The following is a 26,572-nucleotide window of genomic DNA, read 5'->3' as shown; positions in this document are numbered from 1 at the left end:
CAGTATTTATAATATTTATTCAATGAAATGTGAATGTATTATTTGCATACAATAATGAAACCTGTTACCAATTAAAACGCACCAGTTTAAAATACCATAACATATCATATGAAGATGATTGTAAAACAAGAATGGCAATACAACACACAACTGTAATCCAGGTGGCAATTCATTCATAAATGTGGGAGAAGAAAGACACACAAAAACTTTAAATCATGTCTAATCCAATATTAGCCTTCATCCTATACAGAAAAATAGAACACAAGTTCGAACTTTGCTTCATTAATGACATTGACAAATCTAACTTAAACACAGGGTGTAGCCTGCTCTGTGGTCAACTGAATTATTTTCTGTAAACAATGAACAAAAAAATGTATTTAGTGTCACAACAGATGTCCGTTGAAATGAAAAGTATTACAATATGAACAAGTTTGTAAAGATTTCCTTCTTACAACACATTTGTATTATGGTTATAAACAATGAGTGAATGGATATTTTAATGTATTATAATTATATATCTGGAATTTGGAGCAATTATCATTGATGTATGAACACTTCTTAAACAAGTACAAATCATCAAACTTAGACCAGTGACATGGTAATTCAATTACAAATCCTCTCTGTGCCTTGTAAATACTGCAAAAACACTATTTAGATGGGACTGAAACCCACTGGCACTGTAAACTGAAAAGAAAAAGTTCTTCAATCAATGGCAATAACAGTTGTTGAACAGAATCATGCAAAGATGGGTATTATGCAATATGCTGGGTGCATATCTCCAGACCTGCCTGTGCATTCCTGCAGTCTGGTTAGGAAGCTACACTGTCCACTTATGGGATCACAAACTTGTGTGACTTAAAGAGGACAGGGTGACATCTGATTTACAAATGTTTAAAGCTCTGCTTTTATATTTGTTTTGGTGTCTCTTCTTTTGGACTTTTATTCAAGTTTTAAGCCCATTAACATTTTATCTAGTTTAAAAATAAAGGAAGAACTTGTATTAAACTGTTTGACATTAATACATGCAGGTATTTACTTTTACAATTCTAACTTGTATCAATTATCATACTGGACAGAAAAACAAATGTTATGAAAGTTTTGAGTTACCCAAGTTCTTTTCTGTATCTGTAACATATTCATCCTCGTTGCAAGTCTTTCCCTTTTCTCCCTACACAACACACAAACATCACACATGCTGAATAGAGTCAATAATTTACATTTTAAATAAATGAATTAAATAAAAATCAAGGACACAAGTGTTTTACTTTTTGTTCTAGGGCAGAGTTATGGGACTTGTCAGCGAGTCTGAAAACCTGCATGATTATTCTTACGCTTAACCTTGTCAGTGAGTCTGCAAACCTTGTCAGTGAGTCTGCAAACCTTGTCAGTGAGTCTGCAAACCTTGTCAGTGAGTCTGCAAACCTTGTCTGTGAGTCTGCAAACCTTGTCAGTGAGTCTGCAAACCTTGTCTGTGAGTCTGCAAACCTTGTCAGTGAGTCTGCAATCCTTGTCAGTGAGTCTGCAAACCTTGTCAGTGAGTCTGCAAACCTTGTCAGTGAGTCTGCACACCTGCATGTGCATTCTTACGCTTAAATAATGTGAAGTTTCAAATTAATGTCTGTACATGTAGTAGTTTAAGACAAATATACATGTTGCATGCAAACCTTATGCTGAACCTTAACCCGAGATTTAGATAAACAAGGGCCATAATTCTGCTAAAAGGCTGATCATAGTTATAGGTCACAATTACCTTATATAAAGAACCTGGACACATATGTAAAGTAAGCAAAAAAATTAGTTGCAAAAAGGAAGATGTAGTAACAGTACCAAAACCACAGCTCCCTTAAGATGTCCACCCGTTATGGCCATTTCAAAATGCTGGAAGAAAAGGTACGATGTTGGTGAATGCTCAGGCCTCGAAACACTACATGAGAAATGGTGCTCCTCATCTTCTTGCATGGTCATAACCCACTCCTGTTAAAGATTTTTTTTAAAGAATTGTAAATTATTAGTGTCTTCCTAGAGTAGAGTAACAACAAGACTATTGTCAAGCAATATAAGTCCCCTACCGGCTCCACCATTGTCAGAAATTCCAGATTTTTTAATATATATTTGTTGCCATTGCAACCGGAATTTTTGACGTAGGAACAAAATGAAATGACGTGCATAATGTCCATATTGTCATCTATCCATGTTTCAGGTGTCATGAAAAAATATTAAGAACTTACAAAGTTATCACAGGATCCAGAAAACCACAATTTTCAGCAGTATTTCTAGTCTATGTGTTGCCATAGCAACCATAATTTTTGACGTAGGAATAAAATGAAATGACGTGCATAATGTCCATATTGCCATCTATCCATGTTCCAAGTTTCATGAAAAAATATTTAGAACTTTAAAAGTTATCGCAGGATCCAAAAAACCACCATTTTCAGCAGTATTTCTAGTCTATTTGTTGCCATAACAACCAAAATTTTTTACGTAGGAACGAATTGAAATTACGTGCATAATGTCCATATTGCCATATATCCATGTTCCAAGTTTCATGAAAAAATATGAAGAACTTTTTAAGTTATCGCAGGATCCAGAAAAATGTGACGGACAGACTGACAGACAGACTGACAGACAGACTGACAGACTGACGGAGCGCAAACCATAATTCCCCTTCGGTAAAACTGGTAGGGGACTAACAAGAGCTGTCCACCGACAGTGCGCTTGACTTTTCTTCTGTTTTGAAAGAATAACAAGCATTTTCTGTCAGTCACCTAATAAAAGAACACAAGTTGAATATTTGTAGTAGTTATTAAAATTCCAGTTTATGTAAACCAGTAAATCATAAATGCAAACATAAAGCTGAAATGTATACATTAAACATGGAATCTGACCATGTCAAGAAACTAAATGTTAACTTTTGACATATTTATTTAGTTGAATTTCATTGATCTGCAAGCAAGCATATAAGCTAAATTACAGCACAATATCTCTATCCAAACTCAACTTTGTCTATTTTTAGCAACAGTGACCTTGATCTAACTGGCACCCCATACAACCCACCCTTGGTTTGCATGTAAGCTACCCCCCCCCCCCCCCCCCCACACACACACACACAAACACTTTTTCAGCACAATACATACTGAAATTATTGAGTACATAATTTAAGCATCACTGACCTTGACCCAACTGGCCTCAAATGTTACCCCAAGCAAGGTCACCTAATCAGCTAGATAGGAGTTGTTGCACCCAAATGTTAACATAAACGTTTTCAGTACAATAAAGGAATGATTCTGCTTAATTGAAGGTCAGACTTATTGGCCTGGTGCCCTGACATGATCATCACAAGGACATGTGCAAAGTGTCAAATGAATACATTTTGTATCTTTAGAAGCTAGGGAGAAAAGTGCTTGTTGCAGGCAAACCTGACTTTTCCATGTACATAAGGGGCATAATTCTGTTCAAAGGCTGGTCAAAGATATAAGACTTGGTCAGTGTTGGTTCACTTCATAAAGATTCTGAAAACATATGTTCAGTTTTATTTCAATATATGTAGTTGACATAGAGATATGGAGTCCTTGCACACGAGTGTTAAGTAAACATGAAATTCTCCGCACAAAAAAGAGGCATAGTTTTGCTTCATTGCAAGTAAAGGTTGTGGGCTTTATTTTAGTAAGTGACCTCCCATGAATCATCATGATATTATCCTGATTCCTGAAGACATGCTTGAAGTTTTAAACGAGAATTTGTAGCGGTTACAAAAGTACATAAAGAGGCATACCGGTAATTCTGCTAAATTTATTAAACTTGCTTGTTGACTTCGCATAAAGACCCCATATACATGTGTGAATTATTAAGTGAATGCCTTAAGTAGAAAAACTGTTATGGAGATGTTGCACATTCACATTAACCTGTGCATTAGGCAGATGTCAAGGGCCACGCCAACAAATGGGTGAGTAGTATTGCTCTAAGTATTTGGTGAAAAACAGCAAAAGAGCAAGACTGCATTGAAATAATAATAGATACTAAGTTTATAAAAAGAATAACCAATTACCAAAAAACCTGGACATGTTGCATACTTAATTTTTCAAATATTTAAATTGTACATCAAAGGAATTACTAGCTAGCTAATTTGTATGACATTATTTAGATATTAAATTTTATAACTCAAAATTACTGCATACATGTACATAAACAGTACAATAAAGAATTCATTAAATACATATAATTTTACTTTGCCATAATAAAAACTCTTTTTGTTACTCAATATTAATTAAATATTACACAAAACCATTTAATTTGAAAGAGACTGTTAATAAAGTTGTGCATGCCAAAAACACCGAAAACCTGTACCTCATTGGTCCCGCCTTGGCAAGCATAAGTAAACTCACAAGCAAATCCCTGAAAAGTATGAGAATACATATTACATCATTATACAATATAATTTAAGACTATAACAATATAAGTCTTGGCATCATCCAAAACACTTATCATCGTGATTATTTTTTTAGGTCTAAAAAATGGTTTCAGACTGAACTTCAAATTGCATTATTTAGAAATTTCAGTTCATATAACCAGTACGAAATAAACAAAGGTTTGTATTTTTATGTTTCCTTCATACAATAATGTGGCACGATCATGAAATATAGATGATTAAAGATTGTATAATATTATAATTTACCGAAGATTTTTCCACATGACTGTTAGTATGTCCTCCTGGAGAGACAAAGAATGATTCTGACACCAGCAGCTTACACATCGACGTCTTCAGCAACAGCAGAAGTGTGGACAGTGTCATAAACATGACTTTGGTTGCAACAGCTGGTCTCATCTCTATGTAGACAACAGTGAAATTCCCTATACAAATAAATTAAGAAAGCATGCAAAAAAATGTACAAATTTTAAAAGCATAAGGGTCAAATTGTAGTTCTTCTTGAATGCTCTGAGCTTTTATGAGTACCATTACAGCCCAGCCACCCGGAGGGTCAAGAGCTGGGACTAGTGGGAGTTGGATTATTGCAACTAGGTCAAATCGTCCTGAATACTATTTCGCTCTTATCTAATAAGGCCCACTTCAAAATTCTGCCTAATCAAACTTGGCACATTTAATAAATAAATGATTTTTTGTGGTACTTCAGCGTTTTTCCTCACTACTATGGGAATGTTGCCGGTACCGGCCAATTTGGGAAAATGAGCGGCGTTTTCATCCAACCTGGGAAATTTATTAATTATGCTGAAAACTTTAGAAAACATGTGCAAATAATAAGTTGCATATTAACATCGAAATGGTGAATGATTTCCTGCAAAGCCCTGTTTCTATCAACACTTAACGAGTTTATTAACCAGGTTTGCGTCAGTAGACTCGACCATCGATGAAACTTTGCTATAAACAACATCTGACAAATATCCACTCAATATTTGATACATAATCCCTTATTTTAAAAGTCAGAATTGTATAAATGCGCAATAGATACAAATGTAATCAGTACCGGTAATTTTTTTTGGTAGTGTTCATTTTACACCGAAATTGGTTACATACATGTACTACTGAACGAGCAGTATAGTATAAGAGTATGGCTCCATGGCACTGAAGATGCGAATGATTGTGAATCAGTTGTGCGTGAAAAACCCAGTGTCACTTACTATCAATAGATAGTTTCAGTGGTTCTGTGGCATTGCTGTATCTACCAAACTAATCAGTCATTACGGTGTACTCCTCCGTAAAAAAATCATGGCCACTTACTTAAAGGACTGCTGATGGCAACCAAGGGTAATCATCATGGAAGTTGTGCAATTTATTCTTCATACTCTCATTATAATAGCATTTATTTCTCCAAGTTAAACAAATTATTATTTATTTAATTACCTAAAACTGAAAATATTTTGTTGCATTCTTTTAGACCATAATACAATTTGTAATCCGAAACACGCTTTTGAATTTAATGTTAACGCCATGTTATCAAATTCTAGCTTAAAATCAACAGTTCACAAGTCATGTATATTTCGTGTGTACGCTTAATTCTTTGTTCCAATACAAAGCGCGCGAATAATATGCTGCTTATGTAAAACTGTCACGTTACCGCATAGAAAGCGTGGGTGTATAGATTTTTGTATAAAAAATGAGTAGCATAGACATTTCAAATATTTTATTTTTAGTTAAAACTTTTGTTGTTCATTTTAACAAAATGATATCTCAAATGATTTTGAATAGACATTTCCTCAAAATTAATTTCAAAACAAACATGCTGTATCTTTATCATTACGGTTAAATTTTAGATGATTCATTATTGAATCAGTATACTTTAGACAGTACTCAGTAAACAGAAAATCTGGACACAACTTGATTAAGTGTTGGTTGTTGTGAAAACACACTTAGCAGGTATACTGACCTATTGTGTAGACTGTGATGTTTTGACAAAAGGGATTAACACATGCGCATGCAACTTATCAACATTTGTTTCTGCCAATTTTTTTTTTTTGTTTATTGGGAATGTATTATTTTGACATTGGGAAAACTGTCTCATTGGGAATGTTGCCGTTTTACGGAATCATCTTTATATAGAGGAAAAACGCTGTACTTAAGAAATATGCATTTCAAATTTATTTGATGTAAGACATAGTCATCAATTGAAGTGTAATATTGAAGTGGTAGATATATGTGATATACATATACATTGTAAACATTTCCATTCTTATTCAAATAACATAAGAATCACACACAGCTTTTATAAGAATTAAATAAATAAAACCAATTACCTTCTTAAGCCAATTAAAACAACTAACCTTTAAATGAACTAACTCTTTTTAAATGCTATGAATTCTTAAAAAATGCCTCAGAAAAATTGAATACTGTTTTAAATATCTTTGATTTAAGCCAGGAGGTTATTAATAAATGGTATGAAATACTTGTCACTGACCTGTCATACAAAATCAAAATGATGATTATACAAACCAAAACTGCAAAAGGCGACGTGTCAGAGAATGCTATTGTCGTATTGATTCTGGAATTAATCTGACACCAACAAATTTATCTTAACAGCATACGCAAATGAAAGCAAAATAATCTATCACTTTAAGTCGGAGATAAATATTAATTGTATATTCCAATAAAGCATATTGCTCAGTTCGGGAAATAAATAAATAATAAAAATACCTTTTCAAAGCACAAAAATCTTGCAACACTTCTCAAAATATATGTTTTATAATAACAGCCTTTACAGAGCAGTTACGTCCCTTGTGTACGATTTTGTCATTTTAAATGAGCACAACATAATGAACATTTACTTAGAAATTTTATTTCAAATTTTGCCTTAAAGCATCAAGTTATAACCATATCAGAGAGGTATTACGACACATTCATACTACATTTGTTTTTGTTTTAAAATAAATCGAAACATCTATGACAACAGTCGGGTGATTATTGAGGGACTTGAATACTCTGAGCTTTTTACTCCGGCTATAAGTATAGAGTCGATAAACATCGCTAGATTTACGACTAATTAGTTTGACTATTAGCTTTTGAGAACATACTTACAGTTCAGGGCACTTCCTGATTAAATATTTTATCATGTCAAACAATTATGTCTCATGTAAGTCTATACAATCGAGTTCATTCAACCAAATACATCGTTACAAACACAAAACCTGTAACCATCAACATCAATTTGCGAGTCATTTGTGAAGAAATACTTTAAACAAAAACTTGATAAAAAAAATAAACATAAGCCAAAGTTTTGATTGACGATTCGATGTATCTATTCTTACTTAAGGTCTGGAGATAGCGATGTATTACGATTGGTTAATTACACTTAAGATCTATCTCACAGAGGATTCTGGAGATAGTCAATAGCGCATGTTGGAATTGGGAAATCCTCAATGTTGTCCTTTGCAAAAACTAAACATTTGATGACCCGTTGACGTGTTTTGAACTTTGGATTAATATCATTATTATGCGAGCATACCATATTACATAAGTTGTTTTAATTTGTGATATATTTATGATCTGTTGGTGTTTATTTATAACAGAAAAAAGTTTATGTTGTTAATATTACCCATTAAAGTGCCATGAAAAATGTTGTTATCAGTTGCAACTCCCAGCGACCCAAAGGGTCATTAGCTGGGAATAAGATTATTGCAACTGGGGACACAGAGAATTACAAAGAATCCAACTTTTTAGCTCACCTGAGCACAACATGCTCATGGTGAGCTTTTGTGATTACCTTTTGTCTGTTGTGCGTCGTCCGTTGTCAACATTTTTCCTTGTGAACTTGGTCGGAAATTTGTCTCATTGATAACTCGACTGAGTTTGAAACTGGGTCATGCTGGGTCAAAAACTAGGTCACTAGGTCAAAAAAAGAAACACCTTGTGAAGACTGTAGTAGTCACATTTGATGCCCAATCTTCATGTAACTTTGTCAAAATGTTTGTCTAAATTATATGTTGGTTGAGTTCAAAAATGGTTCTGGTCTGTTGAAAAACATGGCCGCCAGGGGGCGGGGCAGTATTCCTTATATGGCTATAGAGAAACCTTGTGAACACTCTAGAAGTCACAATTTTTGCCCAATCGTCATTAAACTTGGTCAAAACATTGGTTTCATTAATATCTCGGACGAGTTCGAAAATGGTCCAGATCGGTGAAAAAACATGGCCGCCAGTGGGCGGGGCATTTTCTCTATATGTATATTGTGAAAACATGTGACCATTCTAGAAGTCACATTTTTGGTCCAATCTTCATGAAATTTGGTCAGAACATTTGTTTTCTGGATATGACGGTTGAGTTTGAAAATGGTTCGGAGCGGTAAAAAAAACATGGCCGCCAAGGGGGGGGGGGGGGGGTCATTTTCGTTTGATTTATATAGTAAAAAAAGCTTGTGAACACTCTAGAAGTCACATTTTTTTTCTAATCATCATAATTTTTTTTTGTAAACATCGATTTTATAGAAATCTCAGAGGAGTTCGAAAATGGTCACGATGGGTGGAAAAACATGGCCGCCAGGGGGTGGGGACTAAGTTGTAATTTCTTGTGTAAATCTGTACTTATTGTTTTGTCACATTTGTTATCAGTTTGTAGCAAATTAATCTATAATGGGAACTTTTACTGATAAGCTTTCTTTGAGAAAACCCCTACAGAGTTCCCCAGAGTTGTTATAGGACAAGGGTAAGGCAGCATTTTCACCAAACACCTTATCATGAAGGAAGAAATCCATAATTAATTGCTTGGCAATAAAACACTGGGGAGCAGAGTGATTTGATATTTGCTTGAGACCAGCCAGCGCTGTGTGTGATGATCATAACTTATATGAAAGATGAAATGTTCTGCTCAGTGTTTTAATTTTCTGAGATCATGATATTATCAATTTGCAAATAATCTGATGATAATGAAATAAATTACATGTTAAAGGATAATCTACTTGCACAAAATGTTGGATTATTCACTATATATTCTTAAGAAAGTAATCAGGTCATAATTCTTTTTATTTTGTAAATTACAATTTAGCTACATATGAATTAATAATCAATACCACAATGCATATTTGCAGTTTTAGATTATGATAATTGTATGCACATGTATTTATGAATAAGCATACAATTTGAATCTGACTGAAAAATAATAGTATTAATTAATTGATAACAAGACTTTAAAAGGAGCCACTTTTCCAGTTTATATTTATATTTTACTGAAAACATAGATATTATGACTTTATTTTACTGAAAACATAGATATGAATAGACATGGGTATGAATAATCTCCTTACTCAATATTGGATTGTAATGAGTTCACATTATATTATGTTACTATTCCCTTCTGTTATATGATACAATATGTACAGAAAAGGTATACAAATGGTAAATATAACCGGTCTAATATTCATAGCAATGACGGTTTGAGAAAATACACCTTCTTTTATAAAAGAGTAAAAGTTTAAACAGGCTTCTTTTTACATTCATTAAGGTATTTGCTGTATTTGTTCATTTTTAATGATGCTAAGATTCTTTAGACTTGGCTTGTACCTGTTCTTAATTCTCTGTCATTGTTCTTCATTTTTCTAGTTCATACAATAAAAGTTAAAGCTGCTTTGGTTTTCACTTACAGATTAATTCTTTGAGTATATTCAGGCGTATCTGACTGGACGCCTTTAGTTAATTGAATTATAACCAGTCATTGGTGTCATCCTGACCGGAAATAAGCGTTCTTTAATTAGACTTGATAAATATTTCCGTATAACATAAGTGCTCACAAAGTTACATAACTTGTAACCGTCCTGTGGCCGGTTCACTTGCGTAAGCGAATAAGACCGAACTTTCACAGTTGTTAATAGTGAAACATTGTGAATACTTTTAGTCACATTTTTAGTTCAATCTGAATGACACTTTCTGATCTTCACACATGGTGACAATCTTTATGAGCATAATATTTTTTTCTCATGGTGAACTTTTGTGATCACATTTTGTCAATTTTTGTCTGTCTTCCATTGTGCGTCATGAATATTTGGCTTTGTTAACACTGTAGAGGCCACATTTATTGTTGGATCTTTATGAAACTTTGTCAGAAGATTTTTCCCAATAATATCTTGGACGAGTTCAAAAATGGTTGCAGTCTGTTGAAAAACATGGCCGCCAGGGGGCCAATTGTTGTTCATTCTTTATAAAACTTGGTTAGAACATTTGTTCTTTTTATATCTTGGGCTGCAAAGAACAGGTCATTTCTCTTTATCTCAGGTGAGCGACTTTGGGCCTTTCAGGCCCTCTTGTCAAAATAATTTATCGGATTTCAAAGGATGACCAAAGAGACCGCCATATCAGAAAATGTTGAAGTTCCATTCCAAGTTAAATTATAGGAACTAAAGATTCAACAAGAGTTTTATTTGTTGTAAAATAAGAAATCCACGTCTGTTTGCCCTGTCTCCCTATATGCTGTTAGCCCTAGGAATTTTTTTTCCTAAGTTTTTCCTTACCACTTTGGTCAGGAAAGCTTCTTCTACGGACAATTGCATATTGATACTTGAGATTTAATTTTAAAAGTGTCTTATATAGCCTTACGTTTTGTTACAGTTGTGTAATGGAATCGGATGAATATGAATCTATGTCTTCGTCTGGAAATCAGGGCCACAATGATAAATCTACAGCAGAGTCTACAAGATGTCTCATGATTTCACCTATGAAGAAACTGAGCGCTTTGAGACTCGTCTCACCGATTGACACAGACCAAGAATTGATAGATTTGGAAGTAGCCTCTGTGTTGGCTGATGGTAAGTTGGCAATTAATTTTACATCATGGGAGTCTGCAGAACACATTGTTTTACATATAAATCAAGTTTTCACTATTCAGGGGACTTGCTATAGCTTGTCAAAACAACTACTAGTGTTTAAAAACAGTTGCAATTTAAATTAAAAAAGAATGTGTGCCTTATATTCAAAACAAGCAAATTAACACTGCTGATTAAGAAATAAAAAACTATATCTTAGTATATTGATAAGCATCAAAAGTTATTGGAAATTACATAGTGTTTGTTAAGCTTTTCATCAATAATTCAGCAAAAGCTTGTATTTAAACCAATGTGTTTAAACTACCATCCAAATTTATAAGCCCTTCTGGTGAAGTGGTACCGTAGTAAGCTTTTGCTTCTATGGTCACTGGTTTCAACCCTAGGGTGGGCATATTTTTTCCTTTTATCTCTTTCCTTGTTATTACAATTTTTTTTAAAGGTTTAAAATAGTACAGTTTTGTTTGCTAATTCATTCAATGACATTTTTTAAAAACACAAAATCTGTAAACAAGAGCCTTTCATGGACAATTATAAAAAAACAATGTGAATGTGTGAATTTGTATTGAAAAATATTTTATGAGGTCTTTGCATTATATTGAAAATAGCTTTTCACATAAATATTAACTTTAAACTTTTAACAAGTTTCTACTATTCATTTTTGTTCAGGTGACAATGTCTCTCCAACAAAGACTAAATCCCGAGGACCAGCATCCACCACACCTGGAAGGGTAAGAACAACAACAACAGTATGCTTATTCTAGGAAACTGAGTCCATGATATGAACCTCGTTCGGATAAAGCAAGGTTTATTCATGTGTGTCAAGTGTCATTCCAGATTAGACTCTGCTTTTATGACTTTTTTTGTGAAAGAAGTCTTTTCTTAGCAAAAATCCAATTCAGGCGCAAAGTGTTGTCCTTGACTGCAGACTGCACTGACAACACTTTATGCACATGCATTAAGCCTAGTTTTCCCAGAACGAGGCTAATTTATTATGTTTTCTCAGGTAAAACAGACCTATAGATCTTTGCTATGCCTATTGGTCTTAAAAAAGTTTCAGACATTGAAGAAAGATTGCTTGTTGTCTCAAAGTTTTTGTTACATAAGATTTAGTAGATTATAACTGCACGAGACCAATCACAATTTTACTTCAAGAAGCTGTAATATTTTGTGTGAATTTTGTTAACTATGTCAACAGGCTTGAGTCTCAAGTAACAGGTTTAAAAGTTCTTTCAGGTTTAACTTGTATGCAATTGATGCTTTTTATTGATTTGATGACACTGATATTTAAAAAATGTTCAAAATTGTTTAATTTAGTCCCCTGTTATTTCTGATTTAGCCAGGTACTATAATGACCAATGTGCAGAGGGGCAATGTACAGACTGACACTCCAGTAATTCAGTGTAGGTTATACATTTGGGCCATACTCTGTTATAAAAGGGGTTTAATGCATGTGCATAAAGTGTTGTCCCAGATTAGCCTGTGCAGTCAGCATAGGCTAATCTGGGACAACACTTTCTGCCTAAACTAGATTTGTGCTAAGAAGAGACTTTCTTTAAACACAAAATATCATACAAGCGGAAAGTGTCATCCCTGATTAGCCTGTGCAGACTGTACAGGCTAATCTGGAACAACAGTTTATGCAGAGGCATTAAACCCCTTTTTAACAGAGCACGTCTCATTTCATTTTTTAGCTATATACAAGCTGGCTATAAGTTCATACTGTAACACCCTTATTATATGTGAATACATACTTTGATAATAATATGTCACTTGGACTCGTATAATGTATAATTGTGCATGGCAACATGCAAAATACTTAAAAATAGTTATATGCTAAATTTTGTAACAAACATGTATCAATCTTGGCAAACCTTATACTAATATTACTTAATTATGAATACTTTACTCCAGATTGATGTAAACGGAATAATATTCATAGACACTTTACATATTTATCCTATCATTTAAATTATCCTATATGTGTTTGTATGACCATTCCAGCATTGACAATTCATCAATTAGCTGCCCAAGGGGAGCTCAACATGTTGAGACAAGAGATAGAACAAGGTAATAGACTCATGGAGTATATTATCAATTTTAATAGCAGTTGTTTAATACAATTAAATATTTTCTCATGTCAAGTTCATTGTAGTTCTTTGATAAAACTTTTGTGATTGATAAATTGTGAATGCCAATTAAGTTTAAAGTGATATTATGGGCATCTAACAGTTTATAGGTGTCTATCACAACCGTTGTTTATTTTTGGTGTTTTCACTTCATATACACTTATATTTGTTAATGCAGCATCAACATACTAAAACAATATTCCGGAAAGAGAAAAATAAAGCATTTGAATATCAAACGTACTTTCGTTTGACAACTGATCACGCATGTACAATGTGAACCTAAATTTAGTTTTAGCGCAGATTCGTTTATACGACACAAAGGCACAATTTTGTTTTACAGATCATTTTGGCTTACAGAACTGGGTAAGTCACATAAGATATCGAATATAAAACACATTTTTTTTATAAACAACTGGTAGCAAGATAAGTTGCAGATAATTGGTCAGTAATCACATTTTAACTTACTCTGTTGACCTGTTAATTCTTTTCAGCTCAATTTAACAGTGAAAAATGCCCATAATATCACTTTAATATAAAGTCAAGTTGAACTTATTTTGGGGTCAACATTTTGTCACTTAGTATACTATTTAAGCAAAAGCTTACTTCAACGACACCTGCATATAAAAAATTGTAATAGAATTACCTTGTTTTTATACAGAGTGCGAGCATATATTTTAAAATGTGAAAATGATAGTACATAATAATCTTATAGTGGAATAAACAATAGGTAAACATGGTACCTACATATATCAAGAAAGAATTTACACACATACAAATTGGGATTGAAAATAAGCGATCCATAATGCAAAAGACATGGGAACTTATTGGCAAAATATAGGAATTTCCTCTTTTTTGTATGTTTTAAATATGTCAAGGGATTTCAAGCCCTACCTGTAGTGGTATCAGCCAACACACAACTCCTACACCACGAAGGGTTTTGATTTGAAACTTGCTAATTTGATGAAACGCCTATTTATATAATTATATTCAATGGCGTTGTACAAAACATATAAATATACATGCAATTGATAAACATAAGAGTGATTGATACTTTTATGCAGCATTAATTAAATGATTAATAATCTAAAAATGTGTGATATAAATAAAAATGCTGTAAGAAACTTAAGCCATAAAACAATACAGGCTACGGTATTAAAACACAGGAAAAATAAAATATTATGTAATTAATTGATATAACTAGGGTTAAGACAATAATTATAATGATATTATGAGCAAAGTTTTGGCAACGTAAAGATACTGTTTTATCATCAACTGAAAGTCTTTGATTAAGACTGTCACATATGGAAACCTTTTCTTGTTTTGATTTTTACAGAATTTGTATTGTTTTACGCACATATCCAGTATAAGTTTGTAGTGACGGTTATTTAAGGAACGAGACAAAATTATTTCATTACAGTTATAAGACCTTAATATTCAGTTAGTAAAACATACTTCATACCATGTGTGTATATGTCTTTATGACTAAATCTCTCAAATGTACAACAGACAATAAGCTTAATGCCTGCGCATAAAGTGTTTCAGGGATGGCACTTTACGCCTAAACTGGGTTTTCTCTATATTGTCAATTCTTTGACATGTTTTTCACAGATGCTGCAGTTGACAGACTGGATGACACAGGGTTATCCCCCCTGCTGTGGGCCTGCGCACATGGTCAGTACCTGACTGCCAAATACCTGCTAGACCACCAGGCCAGCCTGGATATCATCGGTAGTCATGGAGAGAACTGCCTGCTTTTTGCCAGCTGCTTTGGTTACGTTGATATTTTGAAGCATCTCCTGCTGCTGGGAATGAATGTGGATTACACTGATGAAGTAAGAGTGTAATAGGTATTTAATACACAAACATTTTTGTTTCGCCCTCTTGCAGAAAGCTCGATAAAGCAGTCACAATTCTGGTAAATGCCAACATGTGTGCGTGTGTTAGTGCATCCGAGCTTGTCTGGACTAAAACTTTGTCACTCATTTTACAATTTCAAAAAACTCGTCATTCATAATGCATTTAAAAACAACTAAACACAAATGTCCTCCATAAGAACACAATATGAAGTGTGTAAAATCAGTCTTCCACAAAAGTTTAAGGTCAAATTTTCGGTCATGAAACAGCTTATTTGGAGTGAATCTTTATTTTTCATCATGCACTTTAAAAGCAATATGCCACAAATGTTAAATCATATTTAGACTGTGTGTCATGTGCAAGACCATCTTCCATCTCAGATATCAATGTTATGGTTTCATTTGGCCTTAAAGCAGCTTTTCCAGACAGTAATGTCATCATTGAACATGAAAATTTATAATAATTTATTACCGGAAAAAGACCATGGCGAGGGCTGAACGGAAAACTGTCGTATCTCCTTCTTTATTTAATATGAGTAACAACAGTCTTCCGTTTACCCCTTGATGGGAGAAAATTTGTCATACCTTCGTGAAAGGCCTACCTGACGTCTTTTTAAAGGCCAAACTTCAAAAATGCACAATATGTTAAATAGCTATTGTTACTCGCATTATTGACGATGTACTTACCATGTTTTGTAATAGTTTTTTGCATTTCAGAGGTTAGGGTGTAAAAAAAATTGTGTATGGTCTTATTTTGAAATTTTAACAATTATTATTTGTAAAGTTAATTTTTACTCCATCTCTTAGCAATTCAGATGTTTTGCAGAAATACTGTTAAAGTTCATAACCAAGTACATAAGTTCCTGTTTAGCCTTTAATTGACGCACGTCATGTGAAAATCGGTCTTAAGCCATATGCCGCCAGCGAAGCCTTCAAGATCATGCAGTCTGGTCAAGAGCTATGCTCCTGCAAGATCATGCAGTCTGGTCAAGAGCTATGCTGTCTCCTTTAAATTCACGCAAGGTTTTATGGTCTCATTAGCAGACATGGTAGCTCCTGACCAGCATACACCACAAGATACATGGAAGCTCATGACCAGCATACACCACAAGATACATGGTAGCTCCTTACCAGTATACACCACAAGTTACATGGTAGCTCCTGACCAGCATACACCACAAGATACATTGTAGCTCATGACCAGCATACACCACAAGATACATGGTAGCTCCTGACCAGCATACACCACAAGATACATGGTAGCTCCTGACCAGCATACACCACAAGATACATGGTAGCTCCTGACCAGTATACACCACAAGATACATGGTAGCTCCTTACCAGTATACACCACAAGTTACATGGTAGCTCCTGACCAGTATACACCACAAGATACATGGTAGCTCCTGACCAGCATACACCACAAGATACATGGTAGCTCCTGACCAGTATACAGCACAAGATACATGGTAGCTCCTGACCAGCGTACACCACAAGATACATGGTAGCTCCTGACAAGTATACACCACAAGATACATGGTAGCTCCTGACCAGTATACACCACAATATACATGGTAGCTCCTGACAAGTATACACCACAAGATACATGGTAGCTCCTGACCAGTATACACCACAAGATACATGGTAGCTCCTGACCAGTATACACCACAAGATACATGGTAGCTCCTGACCAGTAAACACCACAAGATACATGGTAGCACCTGACCAGCATACACCACAAGATACATGGTAGCTCCTGACCAGCATACACCACAAGATACATGGTAGCTCCTGACCAGCATACACCACAAGATACATGGTAGCTCCTGACCAGTATACACCACAAGATACATGGTAGCTCCTGACCAGCATACACCACAAGATACATGGTAGCTCCTGACCAGCATACACCACAAGATACATGGTAGCTCCTGACCAGTATTCACCACAAGATACATGGTAGCTCCTGACCAGCATACACCACAAGATACATGGTAGCTCCTGACCAGCATACACCACAAGATACATGGTAGCTCCTGACCATTATACACCACAAGATACATGGTAGCTCCTGGCCATTATACACCACAAGATACATGGTAGCTCCTTACCAGTATACACCACAAGTTACATGGTAGCTCCTGACCAGTATACACCACAAGATACATGGTAGCTCCTGACCAGCATACACCACAAGATACATGGTAGCTCCTGACCAGTATACACCACAAGATACATGGTAGCTCCTGACCAGCGTACACCACAAGATACATGGTAGCTCCTGACCAGTATACACCACAAGATACATGGTAGCTCATGACCAGCATACACCACAAGATACATGGTAGCTCCTGACCAGTATACACCACAAGATACATGGTAGCTCCTGACCAGCATACACCACAAGATACATGGTAGCTCCTGACCAGTATACACCACAAGATACATGGTAGCTCCTTACCAGTATACACCACAAGATACATGGTAGCTCCTGACCAGCATACACCACACGATACATACTAGCTCCTGACCAGCATACACCACAAGATACATGGTAGCTCCTGACCAGTATACACTACAAGATACATGGTAGCTCCTGACCAGCATACACCACAAGATACATGGTAGCTCCTGACCAGCATACACCACAAGATACATGGTAGCTCATGACCAGCATACACCACAAGATACATGGTAGCTCCTGACCAGTATACACCACAAGGTACATGGTAGCTCCTGACCAGTATACACCACAAGATACATGGTAGCTCCTGACCAGTATACACCACAAGATACATGGTAGCTCCTGACCAGTATACATCACAAGATACATGGTAGCTCCTGACTAGCATACACCACAAGATACATGGTAGCTCCTGACCAGCATACACCACAAGATACATGGTAGCTCCTGACCAGTATACACCACAAGATACATGGTAGCTCCTGACCAGTATACATCACAAGATACATGGTAGCTCCTGACCAGTATACACCACAAGATACATGGTAGCTCCTGACCAGCATACATCACAAGATACATGGTAGCTCCTGACCAGCATACACCACAAGATACATGGTAGCTCCTGACCAGTATACACCACAAGATACATGGTAGCTCATGACCAGCATACACCACAAGATACATGGAAGCTCCTGACCAGCATACACCACAAGATACATGGTAGCTCCTGACCAGCATGCACCACAAGATACATGGTAGCTCATGACCAGCATACACCACCTGGTAGCTCCTAACCAGCATACACCACCTGGTAGCTCCTGACCAGCATACACCACAAGTAGCTCCTGACCAGCATACATCACAAGATACATGGTAGCTCCTGACCAGTATACACAACAAGATACATGGTAGCTCATGACCAGCATACACCACAAGATACATGGTAGCTCCTGACCAGCATACACCACAAGATACATGGTAGCTCCTGACCAGCATGCACCACAAGATACATGGTAGCTCCTGACCAGCATACACCACCTGGTAGCTCCTGACCAGCATACACCACCTGGTAGCTCCTGACCAGCATACACCACATGGTAGCTCCTGACCAGCATACACCACAAGTACATGGTAGCTCCTGACCAGCATACACCACAAGTAGCTCCTGACCAGCATACACCACAAGATATATGGTAGCTCCTGACCAGCATACACCACAAGATACATGGTAGCTCATGACCAGCATACACCACAAGATACATGGTAGCTCATGACCAGCATACACCACAAGATACATGGTAGCTCCTGACCAGTATACACCACAAGATACATGGTAGCTCCTGACCAGTATACACCACAAGATACATTGTAGCTCCTGACCAGCATACACCACAAGATACATGGTAGCTCCTGACCAGTATACACCACAAGATACATGGTAGCTCCTTACCAGTATACACCACAAGATACATGGTAGCTCCTGACCAGTATACACCACAAGATACATGGTAGCTCCTTACCAGTATACACTACAAGATACATGGTAGCTCCTGACCAGCATACACCACAAGATACATGGTAGCTCCTGACCAGTATACACCACAAGATACATGGTAGCTCCTGACCAGTATACACCACAAGATACATGGTAGCTCCTTACCAGTATACACCACAAGATACATGGTAGCTCCTGACCAGTTTACACCACAAGATACATGGTAGCTCCTTACCAGTATACACCACAAGATACATGGTAGCTCCTGACCAGCATACACCACAAGATACATGGTAGCTCCTGACCAGTATACACCACAAGATACATGGTAGCTCATGACCAGCATACACCACAAGATACATGGAAGCTCCTGACCAGCATACACCACAAGATACATGGTAGCTCCTGACCAGCATGCACCACAAGATACATGGTAGCTCATGACCAGCATACACCACCTGGTAGCTCCTGACCAGCATACACCACCTGGTAGCTCCTGACCAGCATACACCACAAGTAGCTCCTGACCAGCATACATCACAAGATACATGGTAGCTCCTGACCAGTATACACAACAAGATACATGGTAGCTCATGACCAGCATACACCACAAGATACATGGTAGCTCCTGACCAGCATACACCACAAGATACATGGTAGCTCCTGACCAGCATGCACCACAAGATACATGGTAGCTCCTGACCAGCATACACCACCTGGTAGCTCCTGACCAGCATACACCACCTGGTAGCTCCTGACCAGCATACACCACATGGTAGCTCCTGACCAGCATACACCACAAGTACATGGTAGCTCCTGACCAGCATACACCACAAGTAGCTCCTGACCAGCATACACCACAAGATATATGGTAGCTCCTGACCAGCATACACCACAAGATACATGGTAGCTCATGACCAGCATACACCACAAGATACATGGTAGCTCATGACCAGCATACACCACAAGATACATGGTAGCTCCTGACCAGTATACACCACAAGATACATGGTAGCTCCTGACCAGTATACACCACAAGATACATTGTAGCTCCTGACCAGCATACACCACAAGATACATGGTAGCTCCTGACCAGTATACACCACAAGATACATGGTAGCTCCTTACCAGTATACACCACAAGATACATGGTAGCTCCTGACCAGTATACACCACAAGATACATGGTAGCTCCTTACCAGTATACACCACAAGATACATGGTAGCTCCTGACCAGCATACACCACAAGATACATGGTAGCTCCTGACCAGTATACACCACAAGATACATGGTAGCTCCTGACCAGTATACACCACAAGATACATGGTAGCTCCTTACCAGTATACACCACAAGATACATGGTAGCTCCTGACCAGTTTACACCACAAGATACATGGTAGCTCCTTACCAGTATACACCACAAGATACATGGTAGCTCCTGACCAGCATACACCACAAGATACATGGTGGCTCCTGACCAGTATACACCACAAGATGCATGGTAGCTCCTGACCAGTATACACCTCAAGATACATGGTAGCTCCTGACCAGCATACACCACAAGATACATGGTAGCTCCTTACCAGTATACACCACAAGATACATGGTAGCTCCTGACCATCATACACCACAATATACATGGTAGCTCCTGACCAGCATACACCACAAGATACATGGTAGCTCCTGACCAGCATACACCACAAGATACATGGTAGCTCCTGACCAGCATACACCACAAGATACATGGTAGCTCCTGACCAGTATACACCACAAGATACATGGTAGCTCCTGACCAGCATACATCACAAGATACATGGTAGCTCCTGACCAGTATACACCACAAGATACATGGTAGCTCCTGACCAGCATACACCACAAGATACATGGTAGCTCATGACCAGCATACACCACAAGATACATGGTAGCTCCTGACCAGCATACACCACAAGATACATGGTAGCTCCTGACCAGCATACACCACAAGATACATGGTAGCTCCTGACCAGCATACACCACAAGATACATGGTAGCTCATGACCAGCATACACCACAAGATACATGGTAGCTCCTGACCAGCATACACCACAAGATACATGGTAGCTCCTGACCAGCATACACCACAAGATACATGGTAGCTCCTGACCAGCATACACCACAAGATACATGGTAGCTCATGACCAGCATACACCACAAGATACATGGTAGCTCATGACCAGCATACACCACAAGATACATGGTAGCTCCTGACCAGCATACACCACAAGATACATGGTAGCTCCTGACCAGCATACACCACAAGATACATGGTAGCTCATGACCAGCATACACCACAAGATACATGGTAGCTCATGACCAGCATACACCACAAGATACATGGTAGCTCCTGACCAGCATACACCACAAGATACATGGTAGCTCCTGACCAGCATACACCACAAGATACATTTTTGCATGACACATCCAAATTATCTTATAAAAATGTTTGCTTGGAATTACTATAAGCTAAATATTTGTTTGAGAGCAACAATAATCTTATTTTCAAAAGTATTTAAAAAAATTATGTTTATTTGTATGCATACTTTTGAATTTTAAATTAAGAAATTAGTTTACAAAAAGTAAAATGACACTTGTGTTCTAAATCCTACTTCTGGCCTGTTTGCAGACCAGTAGTACAGGGTTGATGTATGCAGCCTACAACGGCCATGTGACCTCTGTGACCTTGCTGCTTGAGTATGGGGCCGACCTGACCTTGGAGAATGATGAAGGTCACACGGCCATGGACCTTGCTGTGGGGCAAGGACACAAACTTGGTCAGTGTGCTGGTCTGCAGGGTTCAGCAGCTGTTTAGTAATTGAAATTACAACTTCGACCAAACTTGTTATAACATTGTTTCTACTGCCTAATCTGCGTCCACCATTGATTCAATAAATTTACTGACATCAGAATGTGCACTAAGTACTTAAAAACATTACTTTCCTTACTCAGGAAAAGTATTTGCACTGACCACCAAAATATAACTGAAAAACTGTGGAAAACTGCAAAAAATCCAATGAAACAAAGAATTGTTAAATAAATCCAAAATTATTAAATTAATATTAATGACCAAGAAAATGTTTATGCCTTCCTATTAATAAACTGAGAATCTGAGCAGTCCTTGTTAACTGCCTCAATTTTAAAGACACAAACAAGCACATTTGTAGAATTGATATCCTCCACAAAATAAATTTTGTTAATGGATTGGTGCAGATCTAAAAGGCAATAACTATTATTTAAGTATGTTTAGGGTTATGGTTCATGTGCACGATACTTCTCATTGATATCTTTACATTCATGAAGTTTCGTGTTGAAATCTTGTATCTGATACATACCGGTAACACTGAACAATTACAGTATACCAAATCAATAAAGGGCAATAACTCGTATTTAACAAAGTGTAGGGTTATGTTTCTCGTGCATGGCATTTATCCATATTGATATCTTTAATACACCCATTAAGTTTTATGTTGAAATCTTAAACCAGACGGACGGAAAGAATGACGGAAAACACCAAAGGATAACAAGAGCCATGATTGTTCTTTAGCAATCACCGACACTGAAGACTAGACCAGGTTATCTTGACCAGACTTCACCCTGTCCTTTAGCAATCACCGACACTGAAGACTAGACCAGGTTATCTTGACCAGACTTCACCCTGTCCTTTAGCAATCACCGACACTGAAGACTAGACCAGGTTATCTTGACCAGACTTCACCCTGTCCTTTAGCAATCACCGACACTGAAGACTAGACCAGGTTATCTTGACCAGACTTCACCCTGTCCTTTAGCAATCACCGACACTGAAGACTAGACCAGGTTATCTTGACCAGACTTCACCCTGTCCTTTAGCAATCACCGACACTGAAGACTAGACCAGGTTATCTTGACCAGACTTCACCCTGTCCTTTAGCAATCACCGACACTGAAGACTAGACCAGGTTATCTTGACCAGACTTCACCCTGTCCTTTAGCAATCACCGACACTGAAGACTAGACCAGGTTATCTTGACCAGACTTCACCCTGTCCTTTAGCAATCACCGACACTGAAGACTAGACCAGGTTATCTTGACCAGACTTCACCCTGTCCTTTAGCAATCACCGACACTGAAGACTAGACCAGGTTATCTTGACCAGACTTCACCCAGCTTTAAGGCCTTGTTTTTTGCGCACAAGACACAGATTTGAATACAGCTTAAGTATTGCCAACATGAACATTCTTACCAAGTTCCTTAATTATTTGATCCGGTTTTATACTGTTTGTTGCCCATCAATATCTAGGGGATGGAAATGAAACCTTTAAAGCTTGAATATAGTAAGATCAGTTTTTTATAAAATTAACTTTCTAAGTGACTACAAATGCGTCAAAATACATATCTAAGGGGTTAAGGGTTAAACAAATTACCAGCGTCCAAGACCTTCAGTCTTATGCTTATTTCAATCACTGCATTTGCCAATATTATCTATAACAGACTTTGGGTGATGGAAGGTGCATATGTTGACAATATGTTGACAATTTTTGACATAACATGTGAAACCTAAATAACCATCTTTTAATTGTTGTCTGGTTAATCTTGCAAATACAATTAAGCGCTGTTCTGGGAAAATGGGGCTTAATGCATTTGCAGTCTGTGAAGACATATCTGGGAAAACACTTTATGCTTTAATGAAATTCGTTGTTTTAAGGAAGTCTCTTGAAAAACAAAATCAAGTCTAGGCGGAAAGTTTCATCATTGATTAGCCTTCGATGAGTGCACAAGCTAACACTTAACGCACATGCATTTAAACATGTTTTCAAAGAGCTCAATTTTCAGAACTGAAATATGTAGATGCTAAATCAGGTGATAGCTGTGCTAGACATAATTTTAAGCGAAGCTGTTTTCGGAGAAAACCCCGAGGTATTGTCATAGCCTGCTCGGCGTCGTGCTAAAACCTTTACATTGGCACTAAAATCAAAGTGCTTCCTCCTACAACTTTGAAACTTCATATGTAGATGCGCCTTGACGAGTTCTACACGCCACACCCATTTTGGGTCACTAGGTCAAAGTCACTGTGACCTCTAAAAAAAAAAAAAAAATCTCACAAGCTTCCCCAGCCAAGCGTGGCACCCGTTATGCGGTACTCTTGTATAAAAAGAAGAATGAAACTTGAAATGTAGTACAGATACATACTTGTAAATTGTTCTAGAGAAATGAGTTTAGTCAATCGATGATTTGAAAACTTAACAATCCAGTTAGAAATCAATTAGTGTCTACAAAGAAATAGAATGGTTTATTTTATTGATGTTGATCTGATTCACTAACCTTATAGAAACAAAAAAAGAACTGATGGTGTAATTCTACGGACAATTTTTATAATAAAAATTATGTTCCTATAGAAACAGTTTAAAATGTTGATTGTATCATTCAATGAAATAGCAGTGCTGTATTTATATTTGCAGTTCAACATGCTATAGAGACCTACATGCTGTCAATGTTTGAATGAAACGGGTCAAAGTCACCATTAGACTTGAGGTGGTCACAGCTGGCAATCCATTAGAATTGAGATGGTCACAGCTTGCAATCTATGCAATCCTAGTAGAGCCGACCAGGAGCCTTCTTGGATTATTCTCCAGGCCTGATTCACAGAGTACAGAAAATGTGCTCTGAATATCATCAGAAATGGCATCAAAGAAAGGGTTGCTCAAGTGTCCACATTTAAATGAGTTGAGTTTAGTTTATGAAAATAAAAAATTATGGTTTTGTCATATTAGTGTTGTCAATGAATACACATGTTTGTAAATCGACATTTTACCCCAAAAAGGGGGTTTTATGCATGTGCATAAAGTGTCGTCTTAGATTAGCCTGTGCAGTCTGCACAGTCTAATCAGGGACGACACTTACCGCTTTTATATTTTTTATCGCAAGAAAGTCTCTTCTTATAAAAAATCCAGTTTAGGCAGAAAGTGTTGTCCCTGATTAGCCTGTGCAGACTGTACAGGCTAATCTGGGACAATACTTTACACACATGCATTAAACCCTCCTTTTCACAGAGCGCAACTAAATTACATGTATATAATCCCCATCACAAAAATGTGCTGAATGAAAGATGAAGTTGATTGCGGACATGATTTTGAGTATGAATACAGGTTAAGTCCAGGGCATATTTGCGCATGGTAATGCATCACAGTTAATTGATAGTAACGAGACTAAATATGACAATTATATACACCTCTAGGCTCTTAATGAAATGAAAATAATGGGTACATAATGCATACTTGTAACTTGTCTGCTATGTTAAACTTATTTTGCGCATTTTCTAAATGAACATAATTTACACGATGTTCCTTGTTTTCACCTTATAATTTAAAATAAATATATTTAAAGTAACTATTTGACTCCTTGTTTATCAAGTTCAATTTTAATATCTTTATAATTTGGGAATTATTTTCATCACAGACAAGATTAAACCACTGTACTTAACTTAAATGAGTTCAGAAAGTCCTAATTTACCGCTAACACACATACAAAACTTTGACTTCTGGTGACATTGTCTTGTATTTTTTAATTAACACTTCCAATCGGTTATTTTAACAGTCAAGTAGTTGAAATAACTATAACTTCCAGAGTTGTGTCTGAAAAAATCACCACATGACGCTCTGCAAAAGGCCATACATAGTTGAATGTTAAGAATTTGTTTTCCCACAATGCAAGCTTCCTTTAAGATAGCATCTTGATATCTCTCATCATATTTCCCACAATGCAAGCTTCCTTCCTATAGCATCTTGATATCTCTCATCATATTCTACATAATATCATGGACAAAATTTTAACCTGAAAATTTACAAGTAAAATAACAAGTATGCAAGCCTGCTTTATCGTAATCAAGCACTGCGCTTCCTCTCAATGAAATCTATCTACCAAATTTTACAAAATTAAAAATAATCAAAAGGTCTTTACCTCAAAAAGTATGGAAGCAGGAGTTAAAGTATAGTTCTTGTGTATTGCTCATTCCCTTAATGATCATAAAGTTTCTGACGCTTTAGAGTACAAAATATGCACTGCACAAAATTGTAATGCAAAACTAAACAAAGGGCTATTAATCTAAACATAGGAGGCCAAGATTTATGGTTCTTGTTCACTGTACATTCCCTCAATGACATCAAGCTTCCAACATAATTTTATGTTGATACCTCTGTTAGTTTTCAAGATATGTCCAGAAGAAAGTTTAACACTTGCTCTGAAGAAATTAATATACAAAACTTAACAAAGGACTAAAATTATAAAAGCAAGTTACCGTTATTTCACTGGACTAGTTTATGGTAAAGCATTTCATTTTTAATAAATAGAGGTACTAAGAGGAC

At 36.7% G+C, this 26,572-nt stretch overlaps 2 protein-coding genes across 4 annotated transcripts; one reads left to right on the top strand and one right to left on the bottom strand.

Annotated features, from left to right (window-relative positions):
- Nucleotides 1–7,248, bottom strand: LOC127879021 (myeloid-derived growth factor-like). 3 transcript variants are annotated; one of them, XM_052425612.1, is made up of 6 exons: nt 7,145–7,248; nt 4,673–4,848; nt 4,345–4,392; nt 1,828–1,974; nt 1,108–1,168; nt 1–684 (listed from the first exon to the last, which is right to left on the bottom strand). In XM_052425612.1, the coding sequence occupies exons 2-6, from the start codon at nt 4,820–4,822 to the stop codon at nt 608–610; spliced, it is 483 nt and encodes a 160-aa protein (XP_052281572.1). In that variant the 5' UTR covers nt 4,823–4,848; nt 7,145–7,248; the 3' UTR covers nt 1–607. The 3 variants fall into 3 exon arrangements, with proteins under 3 accessions (XP_052281572.1, XP_052281573.1, XP_052281571.1); XM_052425613.1 differs by lacking the exon at nt 7,145–7,248 and adding an exon at nt 6,944–7,082; XM_052425611.1 differs by lacking the exon at nt 7,145–7,248 and adding an exon at nt 6,909–7,007.
- Nucleotides 7,200–25,598, top strand: LOC127879019 (ankyrin repeat family A protein 2-like). Its single transcript, XM_052425607.1, has 8 exons — nt 7,200–7,333; nt 11,044–11,240; nt 11,925–11,986; nt 12,595–12,658; nt 13,260–13,325; nt 14,993–15,216; nt 21,859–22,006; nt 24,671–25,598. The coding sequence occupies exons 2-8, from the start codon at nt 11,051–11,053 to the stop codon at nt 24,712–24,714; spliced, it is 798 nt and encodes a 265-aa protein (XP_052281567.1). The 5' UTR covers nt 7,200–7,333; nt 11,044–11,050; the 3' UTR covers nt 24,715–25,598.
- The last annotated feature ends 974 nt before the right edge of the window (nt 25,599–26,572 follow it).

Source organism: Dreissena polymorpha, chromosome 4 (genome assembly GCF_020536995.1).
Source record: "Dreissena polymorpha isolate Duluth1 chromosome 4, UMN_Dpol_1.0, whole genome shotgun sequence".
Classification (NCBI taxonomy): Eukaryota; Metazoa; Mollusca; class Bivalvia; order Myida; family Dreissenidae; genus Dreissena; species Dreissena polymorpha.
This window is presented reverse-complemented; position numbering and strand designations above follow the sequence as displayed.